The following is a 23,566-nucleotide window of genomic DNA, read 5'->3' on the forward strand; positions in this document are numbered from 1 at the left end:
ATTGGCTTTTATAAAAGGGGATTTATTTGGTTGCACAGTTACAGTCTTAAGGCCATAAAATGTCCAAGGTAACACATCAACAATTGGGTACTGTTCTAGTTTGCTAATGCTGCTGGAATGCAAAACACCAGAAATGGACTGGCTTTTATAAAGGGGGTTTATTTGGTTACACAGTTACAGTCTTAAGGCCATAAAGTGTCCAAGGTAACATTTCAGCAATTGGGTACCTTCACTGGAGGATGGCCAATGGTGTCCGGAAAAGCTCTGTTAGCTGGGAAGGCACGTGGCTGGCGTCTGCTCCAAAGTTCTGGTTTCAAAATGGCTTTCTCTCAGGACGTTCCTCTCTAGGCTGCAGTTCCTCAAAAATGTCACTTTCAGTTGCACTTGGGATATTTGTCTTCTCTCAGCTTCTCCAGAGCAAGAGTCTGCTTTCAATGGCCGTCTTCAAACTCTCTCTCATCTGCAGCTCCTGTGCTTTCTTCAAGTGTCCCTCTTGGCTGTAGCTCCTCTTCAAAATGTCACTCACAGCTGCACTGAGTTCCTTCTGTTTGTCAGCTTATTTATATGGCTCCACGGATCAAGGCTCACCCTGAATGTGTGGGGCCACGCCTCCACGGAAATATCAGAGTTATCACAATACTACAGTTGGGTGGTGTGCATTTCCATGCAAACAACCTAATCCAAACGTTGCAACTTAATCCCCACTAAAATGTCTGCCCCAAAAGACTGCATCAAAGAATATGGCTTTTTCTGGGGGACATAGAACATTCAAACCAGCACATGTACCTTCACTGGAGGATGGCCAATGGAGTCCAGAAAACCTCTCTTAGCTGGGAAGTCACGTGGCTGTTGTCTGCTTACTCCCAGGTTGCATTTCAAAATGGCATTCTCCAAAATGTCAGTGTTAGCTTCCGATGGCTGTCTTCAAAATGTCTGTCTCAGCTCCAGCTAGCTGTGCGCTCCTTATGTCTGAATTTACATAAGGCTCTAGTAAACTAATCAAGGCCCATGCTGAATGGGTGGGGCCATGCCTCCATGGAAATACTGAACCAATAGCTTCCGACTTAAGCCACACTAATATGTCTACCCCCACAAGATTTCATTAAAGAATATGGCTTTTTCTGGGGGACATAATATATACAAACAAGCACAACATCCCACCACCAACTCTTTTTAATAGCTTCTTATTGGTATTTCAACATCCAATCTTCTTTCCATTTAGCCCTGCATGCCTGGCCTCTGGCAATCATTTCAACTTTATTTTTACTATTTTCCCCTTGTCAACACTTCAGCCAAACTGGAGAAGCAAAAGGGATCATAGGACTATTTTCACTTCCTTATACAATTTCTTTAGTGAAAATTACAGACACTTTTTCCTTTTTCAGTATTTTCCATACCAATATATAAAGCAAAATCTTAGTATTAAAAATGTATAGGATGATGGATAATAATATGATTTTAATAATCTTTTGTCAATTGTAACAAAGTAACTACTGTTTAAAAAAAAGGTACAATTATTTTTAAAATGCTATCACCATATGTTCCACACCAGTGTAAGGTGTTGGGGGTGTGTGGTGTATGGGAATCCTGTATTTTATGCATGATTGTTTTGTAAACCCACAATTTCTCTAATTAAAAAAAAAAAGACTAATTAAAAAAATCCATGGAACATCTTTTAGTGTGAAAGCTGCAAATGTGTGGTTTGGCCTATACGATATTAAAAAAAAAATTAAATTAGTTGCCAACATTTAAAAGACACAAGACTTTATACAGAAATACAAATTTCTGGCTTCTTCTAAAAAATCAGAAGATCTAGCTATAGTGAACCTGCATTGCTACTTGGCAGCATGGCCACCATTAGCTACAGCTGAGTGGCACAAAATTTTCTACCACGTCCTATTATCTTATGCCATATCAACTTTACTCATTCATGTTATCAGCTTGGACCCAGTATTAAGTTTGTGATTCCTCCTTACTCTGTCTTTCCTTTATGTTTTTCTCAGTTTAAATCCTTAGTGAAAGTAGACTCCTCTTAGTAACTCAGAATCATCTAGTCTAATAACCTCCTTTGATTGGTGGAGAAACGGAAGTGGTCTACAGAATATCACACCATCGGCATAAAGCTAGTCTAGAACCCAGACTCCAGATCGGTTACAACCTGTGCTACAGGACTGGGCAGAATAGAGGCTGGGAAATGCAGGATGAGGGGTGGGAGGTGTGCAAGCTGGTGTTAGAATTAGCTGACTGAGAAAGACATTTGGGTCAGGAGAGTTGTTTGCCTCAAGAGTTGAAGATCCATTCCACTGGGGAATGCAGGAAAACAAACCATGATGGAATCAAGTTGGAAACCACAGAAGAATCAAAATTGGAAGACTGGATTGAGGTGGCCAGACACAGGGTGTTGATGAAAGAGATGCTTCAAGGCACAATGTGAAGAGTGTTACTTGAAATTTGGTACAGCCTAAAAGCCAAACAATTCAGCATTCAGCCTTTCAGAGAGAGTTACAAAGGTGATGCTTAAAAGTGGCATTCTCACTTGATTCCTGAGCCTCACTCCATGTCCGAGTTCAGCCTGCTGTCTGCAGTAGAGTAAGACCCAGGGTGGGCTATTGAATTGGGTCAGGGTCAGATAAGGTTGAGGGTCGGAATGGGATGAGTGTGAGGGGCAGGGAAAACATGAGGGATGTTCTACATCTGCTTTAATGGCACAATATTAAGCATGGTCCAATGCTCTTTTAACCATTTCTTCTATTTAAAATAGTCCTATATTGCAACGTTACAATTTGTATATACAATTTTAATATAATCAACCTAACTCACACAGAGACAATTATGAAAAAACAAATCTCCAAAAACAAAAAGTTTCATGGATGATTGACACATTTTAGTTTCATTTGACAGGTGACCTCTAATTAACCTTACTCACCATGCTCCTTTTTTCATTTTTTTTTTACATTGCATCTGATTTATTAAATCCCTAGGTTTAGCATTGATGGTAGCAAGGGCTCATTTCTCCAACCTCCCACCTCTACCATCAAACTCCAGCACATAAAATCTAAAACAGTTGTCTCTGAATCTCAAGGGTGGCGTGGGCAAAGCTGTTCTGATCCTTAACAGGTTTTCCATGATGTGAGTTTCACACAAGAGGAGAAATATTGGCACAAGCTATAAAATCAGACTGTATACTGGTGACAAAAACAGGTGCTTCTGACTCAATAACATTTAGCCGAGAGACAATTGCATTGTTCAGTGTTGCCAAGTTCAAGCAATGACATGTCTAATGTGATGTGCATGCAGACAGATTCAAGATTCCTTGGCCTATAAACCAAAAAAAATGATTTAAACATTTTTCATGAGGTTAATGACTAGTTGTTTTGTTGTGTTCTGTCCCAGGTCACACTGGGAATCAGAATTAAATTAGCAGTGTGTTTGAGCACTGCACAGCCAGTCTACATGAGCAAGCATGGCGGGTCAACTAATAAAAAATATCTACCATTATCGAAGCTAAAGTGGAAATATGACACCAGGAAATAGCACTATTTACCTGGTAAAAATAATTATATTTTTAATTCTCAAGTTTTCTTATTACAGACCCCATTGGAACAAAATGAAAAATAAACTTGCCCTATAGGTCTGGAGCAGAGTTTTGCCACAGGTCATTAGCAAAACCCCAGGCATTCACAAAGATATTCCCAAAGTTAAGCCATTAAGGAAAGTAAAAGTGTATTTTTAAATTCACATATAAAATCATAAAATAAAATAAAATAAAAACATTTATTTCTCATTAAAATGGAAGTATTGGAGGTCCCTGGGTCTGTATTGAGTGGCTGTCAGGGGTACAGGCTCTTGACTCCCACGCTCAGTCAGACACAGCCACCATGAAACATTGACTTATTATCAATTTTCTATTGTTTTTATTTAAAATCATATAATATCTAATTTATGCCTATCAGGCACAGTAGATTAAAGTCAGGAAGCATGTTTTATAATAATGCTGCATCAGGGCCTCCTAAGTGTTCTACTTGAGTGTGCTCCTGTCTGTTCACCATATTGAAGAGTGAAGTTACAAAAAAATTGTCTGCTCACCTTACCCCATCATTCCCACCCCTCTGTCCCCCACTTAAAGACCCAAATCCTTACTAAGCATGGGCTGGTCCCTACCTCCCTCAGCCTCATTCCTCACTCAGCCCTTCACCCTGCATTCCAGCTGCACGGTCCTCTCTCCCTGCTGCTCCTCATCATCCTTCCCACCACAAGGTCTTTGTGCAGCCTGTTTTCTCTACCTGGAAAGCTCTTCTCCCCTCATCCCCCTTGGCCCAGTTAATGTCCATTCTCCTCTCAGATTTCAGGTTAAATCATTACTTCCTCTCAGAAGCCCTCCCCTGACCTCCCCAACTCAGTGAGTTCGCCTGTTATGGGCTCTCATAAGAGGTTCTGCTCATTTAGGGCACAGTTGTAATTTTATATTCACTTGTGTGATTCTTCAGTTAATGTTATTCTTCCCGATAGACTATACAGTCCTGAAGACAAGGATGTGTCAGCTTTTAGCTACCATCTTCTCCCCAGTAGATATCATAATGCCTGGCACATAGCTAGGAGGGAATAAATATTTGCTCAGTTAATGAGTGAGAAACATAAAAATAGCAATGATATGCACATTTGCTTTCAAATGTTCATGCAGATATATCAGGTTTTGGGTTGCCATCAGTTGATCAAAGTTCTCCCATCAAGATAAACCAATTGAATCAATCCTAGTGAATGAAGGGAAGCAGTCAAGGAAACCCGTCTCCTCATGCTCCAGTGTTGAAAAATATCAGAGGACAGCTCTCATGATTCATCTTCTCCCTTTCTTCTCCTCCTCTGCCCAATCTAATTTGGCTTTTATTTTTTAATATTTTTTTAAATAATTCAATTTTATTGAGATATAATCACATACCATGCAGTCATATAAAGTATACAATCAACTGTCCACAGCACCACTGTACAGCTTTGGCTTTTATCTTATACAGATCTTCAATTGCTATTTTCATGGAAGTGATTACAAATTGTAGCCTGAAAACTTCTTATAACTTTGCCCATTGAAAATGACCATGACATTTATAACAGCTAACTAATTTATATGTTTTAAATGAAAAATAAAAGAATTTCTAATGCCAAGTTGGGAAAGTCGTGCTGGTTGTTAAGCGTCCAGGACAGTATTGGATCAGGATGGAAATATGCTGCCAGCTTCAGGTCTTCCCACTCTTCCCTCTGGGTGGCACTGGGGCCTCTGAGAGTTAGCTGGTATACTCAGGGCTAAGGTGGTGGGCATCGATGTGCAAAGTCGAAGGTTGCAGGCAGGGTTCCATCAACTTATGTATCTACCTATCTATTTATACAAACACACACATACCCACACTTAAAACTCTATTGGGAGAGATGTATTCCTTTGGTTTCTACCACTGGGTACAATTTTTTCCTAAAACCACACCTACTAGTGGAATAAATAAAAGAAACATTTTAGGGTGGTGTGCTGGTTTAAATCTATTATGTACTTCATAAAAGTCTATGTTTTTTTAATCCAATCTTGTGGGGGCAGACCTATTGTGAGTGGGACCTTTTGATTAGGCTGTTTCCAAGGAGATGTGACCCCGCCCATTCAAGTTGGGTCTTAATCCCTTTGCTGGAGTTCTCTATGAGAGGATAAAAGGCAGAGACATTTTAGAGAGAGCAGAGAGAAGCTAAGATATTTAATCCAGAGTTTGCCCCTGGGAGAAGCTAAGAGAGAGAAGCTAAGACAGAAGCCCAGAGACATTTTGGAGAAAGCCAAGGAAACCAGAAGCTAAACCCTGGAGAGGACCAGCAGACTCTGGCCATGTACCTTCCCATGTGATAGAGGAACCCCAGATGCCCTCGACCTTTCTTCAGAGAAGGTATCATCCTGTTGATGCCTTAATTGGGACATTTTCATGGCCTTACAACTGTAAATTTGTGAACTAGTAAACTCCTACTATAAAAGTCAATCTATTTCTGGTATATTGGATTTCAGCATCTTTAGCAAACCAAAGCAGGTGGCCTTGCAAGGTTGTGAGGATTAAATGAGCTAACACACATAAAAGCATTTCCAAGTTGTTCAGCCTATCAAAGCTTCCATTTTCATATCTGCAAAATAGGGATAATAGTGGTATCCCCAAATTGCAGAATTCTTAGGACAACTAAATGAGATAATTTGTGTGAACTTTTAGGGCAGTGCCCAAACCCAGTAAATGCTCAATATCACAGGTGCTGGTTTTATTAGAGAAAAAAAAAAATCAGCCAGGGAGACGGAAAAAGTCAGATTACTGAGGCAGGTCTATGATTTTTTGTGGAGTGAGTGCTCAGGGTGACAGGCAAAGGCAGTTGGCTTTGGCAGCAGCCCTCACCATGTCTTGTTCCTTGGAATCAGGTCATTTGCGATAATCTGTCTGAGACCTTGGATAACTGAGTTCTAACAAATGAGTTTCTGATAACTGAGTTTCCCTATGTCCTAAATATATCCCCATAATTCTAAGACTGAGGTTTCCCTCACCAGTGTACAGCCTCTCTCCAACCCCAGGGTTGAAAACACTCATCAAACATTTATGACAAGAAATTAGGCAAGAAAAAGAAATAAAAGGCCCCCAAATTGGAGAGAAAGAAGTAAAACTGTTTCTATTTGCAGATGACATGATTCTATATATAGAAAACCCAAAAGAATCCACAAGAAAGTTACTAGAGCTAATAAATGATTTCAGCAAAGTTGCAGGGAACAGAATCAACATAAAAAATAAATTGTGTTTCTATACGCTAGCAAGGAACAATCCAAAAAGGATATCAAGAAAGCAATTCATTTATGATAGCATAAAAAGAATAAAATACTTAGGAATAAATTAACCAAGGAAATAAAAAATTTGTACACTGAAAACTATAAAAAAAAAACATTGCAGAAAGAAATTAAAGAATACCTAAATAAATGGAAAGACATCCTGTGTTCATGGATTGGAACACACTATTTAAGGGTCAATACTACTCAAAGTGATTTTTTTTTTTTTTTTTTTTTTTGTGATGTTGTAAAATCAAAGTACTACTTTATTAAATGAGTTATTTTACACAATATGAACATCAATATAATTACAATTGTAAAAAAATTTTTATAACAAGAATGGACTGATTTTCAGATTTCCAAATCAGAGTTAACTGTACATTTACACAGAATTGTCTTTGCATGAAGCCCAAAAGGGAACAGCATAAAAATGAGTGTTTCTGTAGCCCCTTTATTTTTGCTGATCAACAGTTTGTTAGAAAAGCAGGTGCAGGTTTGTTACCTAAGGTCTGAGACAGTAGAAGAGTCAAAGGTGTCATGAATTCACCTGTAAACAACTTTATGCCTGAACATCAGCCAATTCTGGAGGAAGTGGAGTCTTAGGATGCTTGCTCTCAAAGTGCTGCTTGAAGGTCTTAGGGTCTGGCATTTGTGTCCTACAGACAGTGCAGGTATATATTAAGGCAGCTTTGGCAGCAGCCTTTTGGTCGTGTCCTTGTTTCTTCTTTTGTCCAGCTTGCTTTTTGGCATTTTTCTGCTGAGACTGAATCTTCTGCTGTCCACGAGCCATATCCGGGCCGGGACAGTCTTGCTGTCGGACAGACCGCGCAGCCCTAGAGGGCCAGGGGAGGTCGCTGGAAGGGAAAGAAGGGAGAAGCGCGCCCAGCACCGCTTCGGCCTCCTCCACCCGCCAAAGAAGGGAAAGAGGAAAGCCGGGAGCACAACAGCCCGCGCCTCGCACACCCGCCGCTGCCCTACTCAAAGTGATTTACAGATACAATGCAAATCCTATCAAAGTTTCAGAAGCCTCTTTTGGAGAAATGGAAAGGCCAATCATCAAATTCATGTAGAAAGTTAAGGGTCCTCAAATAGCCAAACCCATCTTGAAAAAGAACAAGAAAGCTAGAGAACACACACTTCCCAATTTCAAAATTTATGACAATGCTGTAGTAATCAAAACAGTGTGGTACTGGCATAAGGATAGATATACAGACCAATGGAATAGAATTGAGAGTTCAGAAATGGACACACAAATGTATGACCAACTGATTTTCAACAAGGATGCCAAGTTCACTGAATGGGAAAAGAATAGTTTCTTCAACAAACAATGCTGGGAAAACTGGATATCCACATGCAAAAGAATGAAGTTGGACCCTTACTTTACACCACATACAGAAATTAACTCAAAATGGATCAATGGGACACTACAAAAGTGAAGTTAAAGGAGGAAAAAGCAGTGGCAGAGTGGGATGCTTCAGGACTCTGTCGTCCCCCCTGCCCCAAACACACACACAGAAGCTTTGAACAACCAACAAGAATTGGCAGGAAAATCTTTCTCAAAGCTCCAGAAAATAGTAAAAGGACTGCAGTAGCAGTGCAAGCACTGAATCAAGAAAAAGACCACTTAAAAGTGGTAGGATCTCTGCGATGCTACCACCCACTGCTGCCACAGTCCCTGCCCACTGTCATGGTCTACCTCATCGTGTTCTTCACCATCGCCATCGCCATCAACCACGAGCCATTGGGCCACATCTTCTTCCAGCTATTTGCAGACAAAGTTCCAAAGATAGCAGAAACTTTCCGTGCTCTGAGCACAGGGGAGAAAGGATTTGGTTATAAGGGTTCCTGCTTTCACAGAATTATTCCTGGGTTTATGTGCCAGAGTGATGACTTCACATGGCATAATGGCACTGGTGGCAAGTCCGTCCACGGGGAGAAGTTTGATGATGAGAACTTCATCCTGAAGCATATGGGTCCTGATATCTTGTCCATGGCCAGGGATGGACCCAACACAAATGGTTCCCAGTGTTTCATCTGCACTGCTAAGGCTGAGTGGTGCTTGATGTCAGGCACATGGACTTTGGCAAGGTGAAAGAGGGAATGAATATTGTGGAAGCCATGGAGCGTTTTGGGTTTAGGAATGGCAAGACCAGCACGAATATCACTATTGCAAACTGTGGACAAGTCTAATAAATTTGGTTTGTGTTTTGTCCTAACCGTCAGACCATTCCTTCCGTAGCTCAGGAGGGCATCCCACCTCCCTGGTCTGCTTTCAGTATCCTATCATCTTTGTGCTCTCGCTGCAGTTCTTGGGTTCTACGTTATCCTCCCTTCCAAGTCTAGCTGGATTGCAGAGTTAAGTTTATGATTATGAAATAAAAACTTAAACAACAACAACTAAAAAGTGGTAAGATCTCATGGTGCCTGGCTGGCCACTCACCCACCCTCAGTGCAGTCCCGTGTCCCAGCTCGGGAGGGAGCAGAGTAACCCTGGTGCACATGCTGGGACATGTCTGTCTGGCCCAGCCTGTCTAGTGGTGCCCGAGGGACTCACCATCCCAGAATTTGCCTTGTGTGTAGAGCTTTCCTACAGAGCAAGTAAGGGAATGGCTTTTTTAAAAAGCACACAAAAACCTACAAACATTGTTTCTTTTGAACAAATTTTAGACTTACAGAAAAGTTGCAAAAATAGTACAGAAGGTTCCAGTATACCTCTCAGGTAGCTCTCCTTAACATTAACATCTTATATAACTGTAGTACAGATATCAAAACTAGGACATTAACATTGGCAAAATACTATTAACTAAGCTACAGACGTTATTGAAACTTCAGTTTTTTTTACTAATGTTCTTTTTTTCTGAACCAGAATCTTCTCCAGGATTCCACGTTGCATTTAGTTTTTATTTCTCCCCCTATTCTTTTCCACTCTGTGGCAATTCCTCAGTCTTTGCTTGTCTTTCATGACATGGACGTTTTTGAAGCATACTGGTCAGTTATTTTGTAGAATGTCCCTTAATTTGGTTTTCTCCGATATTTTCTCTTGATTAGAATAAGACTACAAACTTTTAGCAAGAATATCACCAAAATGATGTTATGTCTTTCTCAGCATATCATATTAAAGGGTTCATAATATTGGTACATTGGTACATCTTACTACTGGTTATATTAACTTTGGTCTTTCAGTTAGGGTGGGATATGTTGGGTTTCTTCACTATAAAGTTACTATCTTTCCTGTTGTAATTAATAATTACCCATGGGGGAGATACTTTGAGACTATGCAAATATCCTGTTTCACTGAAATTTTCACCTACCAATTTTAGCATCCATCAGTGGATCTGCAACAATTATTACTGTGGTGTTTTCCCATAGTAATTTCTATCTCCCTCTTTCCTTATATATTTAACTGAAATTCTTCTGAAAGGAAGAATTGTGCCTTCTCTTCTCCCTACTTACTTATTTATTCAGTCATTTATCAGCATGAATCCATGAATATTTATTTTATTCTATATGTTAAAATCCAATACTATCAGAATTTATTTTGTTTGCTCAATTTATTCCAGCTTTGGCCATAAGGATCTCCTTCAGGTTGGCTCCTGTGTCCTTCAAGGGGGTGACTTTAACAGATTAACATTTCTAACAAGCCACCTAGTTGCAATGCGAGAATGGATTGGAATGAGTTCAAGAAAAGATGCAGTTGTACGTTTCCTTTGGATAAGTGTCTATGCAAGTCGTTTGCCCATTTTTAAATTGGGTTGTCTTTTTGTTGTTGAGTTGTAGGAGTTCTTTATATATTCTGGATATTCAACCCTTATCAGATATTTGGTTTCCAAATATTTTCTCTCATTCTATAGGTTGTACTTACACTTTCTTGATAATGTCCTTTTATGGCATAGAAGTTTTAAATTCTGTCATTTTTTTATACCAATTTATCTCTTTGGAGATTGGATTTGAGTCCAATTTATCTCTTTTTTCTTTTGTTGCTTATGCTTTTGTGTCAAGTCTAAGAATACATTGCCTAACACAAGATCTTGAAAATATTTCCCTCTGTTTTCTTCTAAGAGTTTCTTTAGTTTTAGTTTTTCTATCTAGTCTTTGATCCATTTTGGGTTAGTTTTTGTATAATTGTGTAAAGTAGGAGTCCATTTTCATTTTTTTGCATGTGGATATCCAGCTTTCCCAGCACCAACTTGTTGAAAAGACTCTTTTTTCCCAATGAGTGGACTTGGCACCCTTGTTGAAAATTAAGTCCCCATCCATTTGTGGGTTTATTTCTGAACTCTCAATTACATTTCATTGGACTATATGTCTGTCCTCGTGCCAGCACAACACTGATTACTTTAGCTTTGAAGCAAGTTTTGAAACTGGTGTGTGTGAGTGCTATAACTTTGTTCTTCTTGAAGATAATTTTGGCTCTCCAGGGACCTTCCCTCCTATATGAATTTGATTGGCTTTTACTTTTCTGCAAAGAAGGCTGTTGGAATTTAATTGGGACTGTGTTGAATATATAAATTGCTCTGTGTAGTATTGACGTCTTAATGATATTGAGTCCTCTGATCCATGAACATGGGGCATCTTTCATTTTTAAATTTCTTTCAGCAATGACTTATAATTTTGCAAATTCACATCCTTTACATCCTTGGTTAAACTTATTCCTAGATGTATTATTCTTTTTGTTGCTGTTGTAAATGGAATTGTTTCCTCGATTTCCTTTTTGGATTGTTCATTGCTGGTGTAGAGAGCAACCACTGATTTTTTTTTTTTTTTTGCTTTCATTATTTTTTATATTAGCAAACTTGTAGGTTTACAAAACAATCATTCATAAAATACAGAATTCCCATACACCACCCTACCACCACCACCCTGCATTGGTGTGGAACATTTGTTACAATTGATGATACTACTTTTATATAATTGCACTATTTTTTTAACAGTAGTAGCCAGCATTTATTGAGAGATTCTATGTTCTAGGCACTGTATGAAGCAATTTATGTGGATTATCTGCTTTAAAACAGCCAATACACAGACCTGTGAAATCTGTCTTATTTTTATTATTTTTTAATTAAAGAAGTTGTAGGTTTACAGAAAAATCATGTAAAAAATACAGTGATCCCATATACTCCTCCTCTTGTTGACACTTTGCATTAGTTTGGTAACTTTGTTACAAATGATGAAAGGATACTAAAACAGTGCTATTAACTATAGTTCATAATTTACATTAGGTATATTTCCCCCATATATCACCCTATTATAAACACCTTGTACTAGTGTCATATATTTGCTATAATTCATGAAAGAATATTCTTATATTTGTACTATAAACTATAGTCCATTGTCTACAATAGGGCTCACTGTTATACAGTCCTATGTTTTATTTTTAAATTTTTATTCTAGTAACATATATGACCAAAAATTTCCCCCTTTAACCACTGTTTCAATTTGCTAAAGATGCCAGAATGCAATATACCACAAGTGGGTTGGTTTTTACAATGGGAATTTATTAGCTTACAAATTTACAGTTCTAAGGCCATGAAAATGTCCCCACTAAGTCATCAACAAGATGATACCTTCTCTGAAGAAAGGCTGCTGGCACCTGGTTTCCTTTGTTAGGTAGCAAGGCACATGGTGATGTCTGCTGGTCCTTTGCTCCTGGGTCTCATTGCTTTCAGCTTCTGGTTCCGGTGGCCTCCTCTGTGAGCTTCTGCAGGTCCTCGCTTAGCACCTGTGGGGCCTTTCTCTCCAAACTCTCTGTGTGTTTCTCTCTCTCAGCTCTCTCAGCCTTTTCGGACTTTTATCCTCTCATAAAGGACTCCAGTAAAAAGGATTAAGACCCATCTTGAATGAGCTGGGTCACATCTCAGTTGAAAGAACCTAACCAAAAGCTCCCACCCACAATAGTTCTACACCCACAGGGATAGATTAAAAGAACATAAGCTCTTCTGGGGTGCATAAGACCTTCAAACCAGCACAATCACATTTACATATATAACTCAGTGCTGCTAATTACATTTACAATAATGTGCTACCATCACCACCATCCACTTGCAAAATGTTACGATCAACCTAAATAGAAATTCTTTACAAATTAAATCCCCATTCTTAACCCCCAATCTATCCCCTTGTAACCTATATTCTGATTCTAACTCTGAGTTGGCTTATTTTAATTAGTTCATATCAGTGAGATCATACAATATTTTTGTGTCTGGCTTATTTCACTCAGCATAATGTCCTTGTTCATCCATGTTGTTGTGTGCTTCAGGACTTCATTCCTTTTATGACTGAATAATATTCTATTGTATGTATATACCACATTTTATTTATCCATTCATGGGTTGATCAACACAGGTTGCTTCCATCTTTTGGCAATTGTGAATAATGTCACTATGAGCATTGGTGTGCCAATATCTGTTCGAGTCCCTGATATCAATTCTTCTGGGTATATACCTAGTAGTGGGATTGCTGGGTCCTATGGTGATTCTATACTCAGCTTCCAGCGGAACTGCCAAACTGTCTTCCACAGCAGCTGCACCATTTACATTCTAACCAGCAGTGAATGAATGTTCCTATTTCTTACAACCTCTCTAACACTTGTAGTTTTGTTTTTTTAACAGTAGCCATTCTAATAGGTGTGAAATGATCTCTCATAGTGGTTTTGATTTGCATTACCCTAAAAGCTAGTGGTGTTGAACATCTTTCCATGTGCTTTTTAGCCATTTGTACATTCTCTTCGGAGAGATGTCTATTCAAGTCTTTTGCCCATTCTATATATAGGATTAAGTCATTTGCAAATAGAAATGATTTTACTTCTTCCTTTTAAATTTGGATGTCCTTTATTTTTATTTTTCTTGGTTAATTGTTTTGGCCAGAACTTCCAGTGCAATATTGAATAGCAGTGGTGAAAGTGGGCATCCTTGTCTTGTTTTAGATCTTAGAGGGACAGTTTTCAGTCTTTCACCACTGAGCATGATGTTAACTGTGAGTTTTCAAGTATGTGCTTTATCATGTTGTGGAAGTTCCCTTATGTTCCTAGTTATCTGAGTCTTTTTATCCAGAGAGGGTGCTGGATTTTGTTAAGTGCCTCTTCTGCATCCACTGAGCTGGTTATGTGTTTTTTCCTTCATTCTATTACTATGGTGTATTACATCAATTGACTTTCTTATGTTGAATCACCTTTGCATTCCTGGGAAAAAAACCACTCGGTCACAGTGTATAATCCTTTTAATGTGCTGTTGGGTTTGGTTTGCCAGTATTTTGCTGAGAATTTTTTCATCTATGTTCATAAGGGAAATTGGTCTGCAACTCTCTTTCCTTGTGATATCTTTACCTGGCTTTGGTTATTAGGGTGATGCTGGCCTCACAGATTGAGTTAGGAAGTATCACTTCCTCTTTAATTTTTTGGAGGAGTTTGAAAAGGACTGGTAAAAATATGTCTTTGAATGTGTGGCAAAATTCACTAGGGAACTCATCCAACCTGGACTTCCCTTTGTTGGTAGATTTTTGATTGCTGACTCAATCTCTTTACTTGTCATTGGTCTATTGAGATCTTCTATTTCTTCCCGAGTCAATGTAGGTAGTTTGTGTTAATAAGAATTTGTCCATTTCATCTAGGTTAACTAATTTTTTGCTGCACGTTTGTTCATAGTACCCTCTTATAATCCTTTTCATTTCTGTAATGTTGGTAGTTATCCCCTCCCTAACATTTCTGATTTTAGTTATTTGCATATTCTCCCTTTTTTTGGTCAGTCTAGCTGAAAGTTTTATCAAGAAGTTATAACAAATATGAACATATATGCACCTAACAGAGCCCCCAAATATATGAAGCAAACTTTGACAGATTTGAAGGGAGAAAAAGATGGTTCTGCATTAGTACTAGGAGACTTCAATACACCAATTTCAATAATGGATAGACCATCTAGGCAGCAGGTCAAACTAACCACAATAGCATACACAAACTATGTTCCCATATGTCTTCATCCCCCCACTGATAATATACTCTTTATTGAAAGCTTACCCTTAATTTCCCAACAGCCACATTTTCTGGGATCACCTCACTGAATTACTTGCATTCAAATACTTCTCTTAGCATCTGCTTCTGGATGACAAGGTCATGGACTCAGGAAAAGTAGCTGTGGAGCACAATCCACCAAACATACATGTGGTTACCATGAAGAGATTAAAATTTCTACCACAGTGACCTTGTACCACAACACATTTTGGGGCCTTGGATTTCTTCTTCCTCATTCATTTTGCTTTCAATGCATCACCAAAACCAATGCTTTTTCATTTATTTTAAGACAGGTATGGTATACTGGATCCTTAAAAATTCAATCCAGATTGCCTTCTGGATTGCCTACTTGTTCTACAAAGGTTAAACAGCTCTAAATTACTTTTTCCAGACTCTGTTCCAGAAAGGCTTTCATTTATTACCTGAATAACAACAAGCTGTTTTACCTACATGAAATTTGGAGGCAGAATTGAGTAACACAAGGTAGCAGTCACCTATGGAAGGCTTCAGTCCTTTGGAAAGCCAAGTGACAAAGCCTTCTGGATGTATTGGGGAAGTGTGGTGAAGTTTCTAGGGTCCAGTGGCTAGCATCACAGGCACCTTTTGATGGGGAGCAGGACAGCAGTGTCTGGTAACACTGAAATGTCAAGCTTGGGTATTCCTCTTGGCTGCGTTGTCATTGGCAGTGTAGCATCCAAACCTGGTTCTCTCTCTGGCCCACTTGGAGATTCTACGTGCCATCTTACATCCTTTAACAAGCCTCTTTTTTTGCCAAACCAGCTACAGCGAGGATTTTAGTGTCTGCGGCTAAGCCTCTATATCCAAGAAGGCAAGATAGAAGGAATTTGGAATAGGTATTACATGAACTAACCTTTAGTGTTTGCCAGATACTTCCTCCAGGCCTACCAAGCTGGTAACAGCTTATTATTTGTACTTTACAGAATACTTTAACATGTATTATATTTCTCACTCTTCAAAACAACGCACTGAGGCAGTCAGGGCAGATGTTACTGTCTTTATCCCACAGAGAATGAAAAGGTGGTATATAGAGGCAAAGTTATTTATTGTAGATCACACAGCTGATCCATGACCAGCCAGGATTCCACTCAAGTCTTCTGTGCCCAGTGTTCTTTCCATGGACAAACTGTTTTCCATCAAACTGTTGATGCAGAGACCCTTCCTGCTTTGGAGCAGCCCATTCCTCTTATTTGCACAACCTGGCTGTCACTTCCTTAGAGAAGCCCAGAGCATCCTTTTTGCACATGCATGAAAAATGATAGTTTAAAAAATGACATCTCTAGGGATCCTTATTCACTTTTTGAGCATGAAACAGATTCCTGAAATGCAGATTTTCAGAATGCAATTCTAATCCCTTGAGACTCTCCCACTTGTGTGCCAGTGTTAATCCTCATAAGCAAAGGCCTACTTAACCTAGTTCTCGCTTTTGTGACTGCAGGAGCCCTTACTGGTATCGGTCAGGTTAAATTCATCATATAAAGAACCTTGAGAAATTGAGGGGAAGCCCTGGGGGTAAACCAGAGAACAAAAGTAAGGAATGTGTATAAAATTGGTCTTGTCTCTTTCTATTGCCCTGTGCTCCTACTGACTGCCTGTGTAAAAGCATGGTGTCATTCATGAAATTGGCAATAATCCTCCTCTGTTTAAAGGAGAGCAGATGTGAAATGCTGCATTCACTTCCAGGCACCCAGAGAATAGAGAATAGAAATTTAAAAAGAATAGAGAATAGAAATATTAAAAAAAAAAAAACTAATTTATTAAACAGAGTTGAAGAGGCCTTTCAAAGTAATTTTGCTTGAATTCCAAAGGACTGTATATTCATTGTCAGGCTTGATAAGTGTTTCTTCCTCTGTGAAACATTTGACATATACAATTGTTAAGCTCAGAGAGGAATTATTTAGCATTTCTCAAAGAGGACTAAATTATATGTTAAGGAATAAACTATTAGGACAGCATTATGAGAATCCTTCTGCACAAAATGATCTGCTAGTAAGATCAGGTAGGTGTTATGTCCCCAGCTATATATATATTTCCAGTAGCTTCCTTAGGATTGCATTTATATAAATGGTCAAAAAAGTGTTCATATATACAACTTTATTACAAAACACATTTGTAAGTCAAAATAAAATTTAGTCCTCAGTTTTAAGACTAATGACTTGGTCAATTTGGGATTCTTGATATTTCACAGTTGCATTAAATTTGTAAATTAGTTTTCAAAACAACTCCTACTCAGCACCTTTGGTTTAAAACCTGGTCCCCAAGGAGGCCCCCATCAGTCACTCAGCTATGGGACTTCTCTAACAGTCTTCTACAGCACTTGAATGTCCAAAGGAATCCCTGGCAGAGTTTCCAGGTCCCATCAGGATGTTTCTGGACAGAACTGGGGAACTCCCTGTATAGATATCCACGTGGCTCTGAGCTGAACGGGACACAGCCCTCCTGTTCTGAGACGTTATGTGAGTGGCCTCTGTACTTCCTCCATCATTCATTTGCATGCCTGTTTCTGCCACAGAAGTCACTCCTCAGAACAATAAGCCAAGGACAGTAACTTGCATATTAGGCAGTTTTCTAACTGCAGTGGTGATCTATCTGCTTTTTGTTCTCCTCTCCCCCCATATTCCCTCTCCACTCCTATTCATTATGAATTTTCAGATAAAATAGCAGTGAAGACATTTGGACTTTCAAAATCAAGATAATCTGTGGCTTGCCATTTTTGAAAATTCCTAACAATGTGATTAACCATTAGTGTGGCTTCCAATTATTGGGCCCTTGTTTAGTATGTACCGGGCTGTGTACTGAGCTCTGGACATGCATTAACCCATTTAACCTTGACAACAGTCAAAGCGGTAGGATCTATTGTTATCTACGTTTTACTGAGCTCACAAAAGTTACAATGCTTGCTCGAGGTCCCCTAATTCAAGAGTGGTGGAGCCCGGGCAGCTGGCACAGAGCTAGTGCCCTTTGGCATCCACTATCTAGCTTGGGGCTTTGAATATATTTCTAGCATTTATTCCACTCCAAAGGATGTTTTTCTATGTCCCTCAAAAAATTACTTCCAAATATAGTCTCTTTTGCTTTCTCTCATGGGAGTCAGTTCCCATTGTTTATTATTCACAGTATTAGAAAATAATATAAAATTGTTATACAACATTCTCATCAGCTTTTTCTTGGGGTCTGTAAATTCTTTTTTTTTTTAATTAAATGATCATTCTAAAGAATGTCCAGGCTCTTGATCACAGGAATCTGTTAGTGCTTTAAGCAAAGTTCAGGAGAACAAAGAGAACAAAGTTCTCTTCCCAGAGTTTATGAGAACAAAGTTCCTGCCCCAGCGTTCCAGATGATTTCCACAGCTTGGCAAGAAAAAATCCTGCCGGTCCCCTGCTTTCCTTTGCCTTCACTCTGCTGTCTGGCTCTTGCATGTTGCCTGTGAGCAGCTGCTCTGACTTACTCACTCACACTCTCTTCTTGGCCTATTCCCCAGTCCTCCCCAACTTCCTCCTCGCCCCACTCCCACCCCAACCTGCTAACTTTTCTCACTACTTGAATACTGATACATGATTTGGGGAGAACATTGCTGTTTGACTTTAATATAGACTTTTTCTGAATAAGAGACCTGAAAGAAGCATTATCTAACCTTCTAGACATCCACTTCGGCTCGATGAAGGCGCCAAGCATTTCTGGAGCTTGTCACCAAACCTCCTTGCCCCATGTATCAAGGGTTCCATTCAGGTGCAAACCCAACCAAGTCAATGGGCAGTTGGGTCCCAGAAATTCAACACATAGGGCTGAAATGTCCTGGACAAGAGACTGAGGGTCCAGACCTAACAAAATTTAGGGTTTATTTATCAAATAAGGATAGTAATAAATGTTCTGTCACTTGGAATATCAAGTGAGATGCTACATGTGAAAGTATTTTGAAAATCTATGAATTGCTGTAATATGCAAGGTATGAGTCTTAGTGGCCTGGCACAGAATTACACTTCCATTTTATTTCTCCCCCTCTTTGATGGGTTTTTAAATTCCTTTTCCTTTTCTGGAAACACAGGGGATTTAGTTTACAGTGGTTGGATAAGAATAAATATACAAAAGACAAGCAAGAACAGCAGTAAGGGGAAGTAATAACCAAATGTAACTTTGAAATTATACTCTATCATAAATTAAAAATGCAAATGTATTTTGTCCCTGAAAACTGTGTCAAATGCACCCTTGAGAAACTGAAAATGGAAATGACTATTTTCAGGACTTGCCATCTAAAATGGACAGCAATGCCTTAGGAGTTACGTTGTCCAAAAGCCAAAAACACTAAAGAAAAATGTTAAAATAAAAAATTTAAAAGAAACATTTACATTATGCATACATGTTGGCATTCACTGTTTTTGTGTTGTATAAGGTATGAAGTACAGTAAGGGAAAAATTTCAGGTCTTGGGCAAATTATCAGTTCATTTCTTGTTATTCTGGGAAAAACAATAAAAAAAACACAGATTTAAAAATCTTTGAAGAGGAGAATCAATTGTCCTTCATTTTTTAACCTTGAATTCAGTTATCACAGTACCACCTCAGATAATTTTTGGAAATGAGTGGGGTATGAATGATAAATACAAATAGTTACCAAGATTAAATAAGCAACAAAGGTGAAGCCTATACTAAAATATTTTATAGGAGTTAACTAAGTTCCACTTACATAGAACAATATTTTCTGTTTCTGGTGGATGTACAGAGGAATGGGGAAAGTCTGTTGGGGTTAATGGAAGTTTCAAAGTTCTGTCTCAGTCATTGAAAATGTGTAGCCTTACTGAAAAGGATAGTTTTATCAGAGTGATTTAAGATAAAAGCTTGCAGATTTTAAGGTTTTACAATCTCAAATTATGAATAAATTCAGAAAACTTGCTACCATTATACTTTATCATTTTAAATTACTCTCCACTTTTGAACTGCCAACATTTTGACTCATTTTTTTCTTCTGTATCTTTGACCTTTTTCTATAATGTCTGTCTAATCTTCATATTTCAATTAAAAGTTTTGAGGACAAATAAATGTGAAGAAAACACAGCCTTTCAATTCTGGTAATAAATTATAATTCACCTCATATAGATTACTATAGAGTTGAGTAACCCTGAGTAAATTACTTAACTTCCCTTGGTCTCTGCGGTAGTTTGGAGCTGTTAGGTACCCCAGAAAAGGCCAAGTTCTTTTAATCCATTCCCGTGGATGATCCATTTAAAGGCCGGTGTTAGTTCCATCCATGTCCAACAGGAGCCTTAGGCCTGGCTCCTGAGGTGGGGGAGGTGAGTGGGGGATACTGGGGCGGTGTTAGGGTTCAGTCCCCACACACACATGAGACACCCGTTTCCTGACACCCCTTCAGCTCTAGGTGTTTTTTAGGCACAGGTCTCCATGCTCATAAACTGCCACTTGCTGAGTCTGCGGGGTGAGGAACTCCACCCTCAGTCAATCCCTCTCAATTCCTTCAGCACTCTCCTGATCTTGAACAATCTCTTTCTTTTGCTCCCTCACCAAAGCAAAAGACTCAACTCTCCCCAGGGTAAGGGAAGCCACAGGTCTGCAGGATACCAAATCCTACTTACTCTCAGGAAAAAGTCTCTCCTTCTCACTGGATTAGACTGTTGGAAAATGAGACCTACCTAATTTTTCTATCAAGTCATCTTACCGCATAGTGAGCATGAATTTTTTATGGACCAGATCTGCAAGGCTCTGCATATTCTTCCATTCTAGAGTAAGTGTGGAGATAGTGGATTTAACAGGAGAAATTCAGAGTCAGAGATTTAAATGATGCAGCAGCAAAAGGTCTTACTGAAGCAGCTGACCTTGGGCTCCACTGTAGCCACAAAGGGAAGGGTTGAGAGATTCAAAGTTTGGTGGAAGTCCAACACAGGTAGAGAGAAGCAGGGAGAGGGGTAAATAAAAGGTCAAGAGGGTGAGGATGTCTACTAGATCTGAGGCCTTGGTAACTAGGTGGAGGACAGTATGTAAAGGTGTTGGTGGAGGACTCTACGTGAAGGTGAATGAAGCAAGGATGATGGGACATGGGTAAGGCAGGATTTCAGATGGATTGCCAATCTTTACAAGATTAACAGGAGGAGATAAAATGGGGATGGAGAAACTTGAAGCTGGTGCTGAAATCATACAGGATGAGAAAAATAGAATCCTAGGGGGAGCAAACAATTGAAAGTGTAATTTGAAGGGATGATAGAAGTACATGGTAAAGATTTTGAACGCAGGGAGGCCACAAATGAGAATAATATCCAAGGGGGTGCCAGATTGTGCTGGAACAGGATGTCTAAGTCAAAAATAGATGAATTAGGACTATGGAATGACAAATGGATGTCAGAGAATTAGGAAAAAAAATGGTGAAACAGATTATAAAGGATGAAATGATTGGTGGTTCATCTGAAGAACAGCTGGGTTTCTATATAATTATTTCAAAACATGGAACAGCTGAGACACAGGACAAGATGATATCTATATTACAGTTACCAGTGTTCTATTAGGATATCACAAACTGCATTTAAGTGATGGGAGAACAATTTATTTAAAGGGTTTATCTGTATCCATGTAAAAATGAGTGCATGGTTGTGGAAATACAGTGCATGAATTAACTTGAAAAAGAAACCAAATGGATTTCAAACTTTTTTCTTTAAATTATACTTACATGGTTTCATAACTTCCCATTTCATTAATTAAAAATATTGCTTGCTTTCATTCATTTATTCATTCAATAAATACATGTTCGGTATATACTATGTGCCAGAGTTAGGGATTTTTGTCATATATGTTGTGAATATTTTTCCCAGTTTTAAGTTTGGCTTTTAATTTTGTTTATGGTGCTGCAATGTGCAAGTTTTATATTTTCATATAGCCAAATCTCAATCTTTAAATAACTTCACTATTTCCTTCATTGCTAAATTCCACAATTACACAAGTGCATTTAAAGTAATCTATTTATAAATGTTCAATTTATGTACATTTTATGAGCCTATCCTTCCCAAGAACTCCTTCTCCCTCTTCTCTTGATGCTTTGGACCCTCTCTCTCTCTTCTAATTCCTCTAGCAACCTACTCCATCAATCACCCCTCTCCAATATTTTTTCTCTCTGCTGCCTCTTTTTCCTTATTCACCCCATCCTACCTTGCCTTCCTTTCAAGTTACCATCTTCTCTCTTGCCCCTTTATCACCTGTGCCGGTTTGGATATATTTATGTCCCTCCAAAAGCCATGTTTTAATCCAATCTTGGGAGATATTTGGATTAGGTTGTTTCCATGGAAATGTGACTCATCCAACTTTTAGACAAAACACTTTGACATTTCCATGGAGGTGTGGACCCGCCCATTCAGGGTGGGTCTTAATTAGATCACTGGGGTCCTTTAAGAAGAGATGACACAGACCCAGATGCTTGCTGACACTTAGAGACGGATGGAGATATGGACAGAAGGATGTTTGGAGATGCTAAGCTAAAAGATGAAGCCCAGAGTTTGCTCCAGAGAAGCTAAGAGAGACCCAGAGACGTTTCGGAGAACGCCATTTTGAAACACAACTTGGGAACAAAGGAACAGCAGACACCAGCAACATGCCTTCCCAGCTGACAGAGGTGTTCTGGATGCCATCAGCCACTTCTTCAGTGAAGGTGTCCTCTTGTTGGTGCCTTAGTTTTATAGCCTTAGGACTGTAAATTTGTAACCAAATACATCCCCTTTATAAAAGCCAATCCATTTCTGGTATTTTGCATTCCAGCAGCATTAGCAAACCAGAACATTCATTACCTTTGCATAATAGCTCATTAGATATTTTTCAGTTGATTGTATTCTTGAAAGAGTAGTCTACCTTGCTGCCTGCTGATCTCCAATGGTCCCTTCTTGATCTTCCTGCTGAGAGTGAACTTAACATAATTTAGGTCACCAGCTGCTCCACTGGCTTCCTTTGTCTGTCCTTTTGCAACCCAGTCCACTCCCACTACTTTATCTCTTTGCAGTGATCCTAAATTTATGTCTTTAGCTTTCACCTCCCTCTGGAGTTCTAGAGGCTCTATTTGTTTCTTAGGCACAGACAATGTTTTATCTCCAAAGTAGATTCCATTATCTCCTTGGTCTGCCTTCTGGAGAAAAACCTCCTTCTAAAAAACTTCCCCTTGAAAATTGCTTTGGTAGGGGTAGTATGCTATCTTCCAATTACTCAGGGTGTGATTTCATGTCTTCTCCCCCTAAAATTAACATCCAGCCTGTCACCAAATCTCACCGATTAGTGTTACCACAGCAAAATTCAATTGAGACCCTTGTTAACTCTTCTCTGAACTACTGCAGGCAACTGTTCTAAGAGGACTAAGGGCTTCGGATTGGTCCCCCTACCATTTTCCAAACTTACTGGCAATGTAGCAAAGACCATTCCAGTTTTTTCTCTGTATACTTTCTGCACTCTTCACAACATTTTTACTTTCATTCCCTGAATATAGCACAGCCTGATCTTCTCCTACATACCTGTTTTTGCTCAAGCTAGACACTCTATCTGGAATACCCTCCCCTGCACATTTTCACACTGAAATCTTACCCATCTTTCAAGTTCAGCTCGTATCGTACTTCTTCCAAGAAGCCTTCCCAGATCACACATCAGAATTAACAGTCCTCCACCTGTTTCCTTAGCTGTCACAATATCTTGTTTTCACTTTTATGTACTATGCACTTCTAATTCATACCAATCTCCTAGATTATTGGTT

The 23,566-nt window shown here is 39.0% G+C and overlaps 1 protein-coding gene and 1 pseudogene across 1 annotated transcript; one reads left to right on the forward strand and one right to left on the reverse strand.

Annotated features, from left to right (window-relative positions):
* Positions 1-7,063: 7,063 nt before the first annotated feature.
* Positions 7,064-7,787, reverse strand: LOC119507215 (zinc finger protein 706). The gene has a single exon (XM_037800340.1). The coding sequence runs from the start codon at positions 7,608-7,610 to the stop codon at positions 7,380-7,382; it is 231 nt and encodes a 76-aa protein (XP_037656268.1). The 5' UTR covers positions 7,611-7,787; the 3' UTR covers positions 7,064-7,379.
* A 720-nt stretch (positions 7,788-8,507) lies between these two features.
* Positions 8,508-9,010, forward strand: LOC119507365 (annotated as a pseudogene).
* The last annotated feature ends 14,556 nt before the right edge of the window (positions 9,011-23,566 follow it).

Source organism: Choloepus didactylus, chromosome 12 (genome assembly GCF_015220235.1).
Source record: "Choloepus didactylus isolate mChoDid1 chromosome 12, mChoDid1.pri, whole genome shotgun sequence".
Taxonomy (NCBI): domain Eukaryota; kingdom Metazoa; phylum Chordata; class Mammalia; order Pilosa; family Megalonychidae; genus Choloepus; species Choloepus didactylus.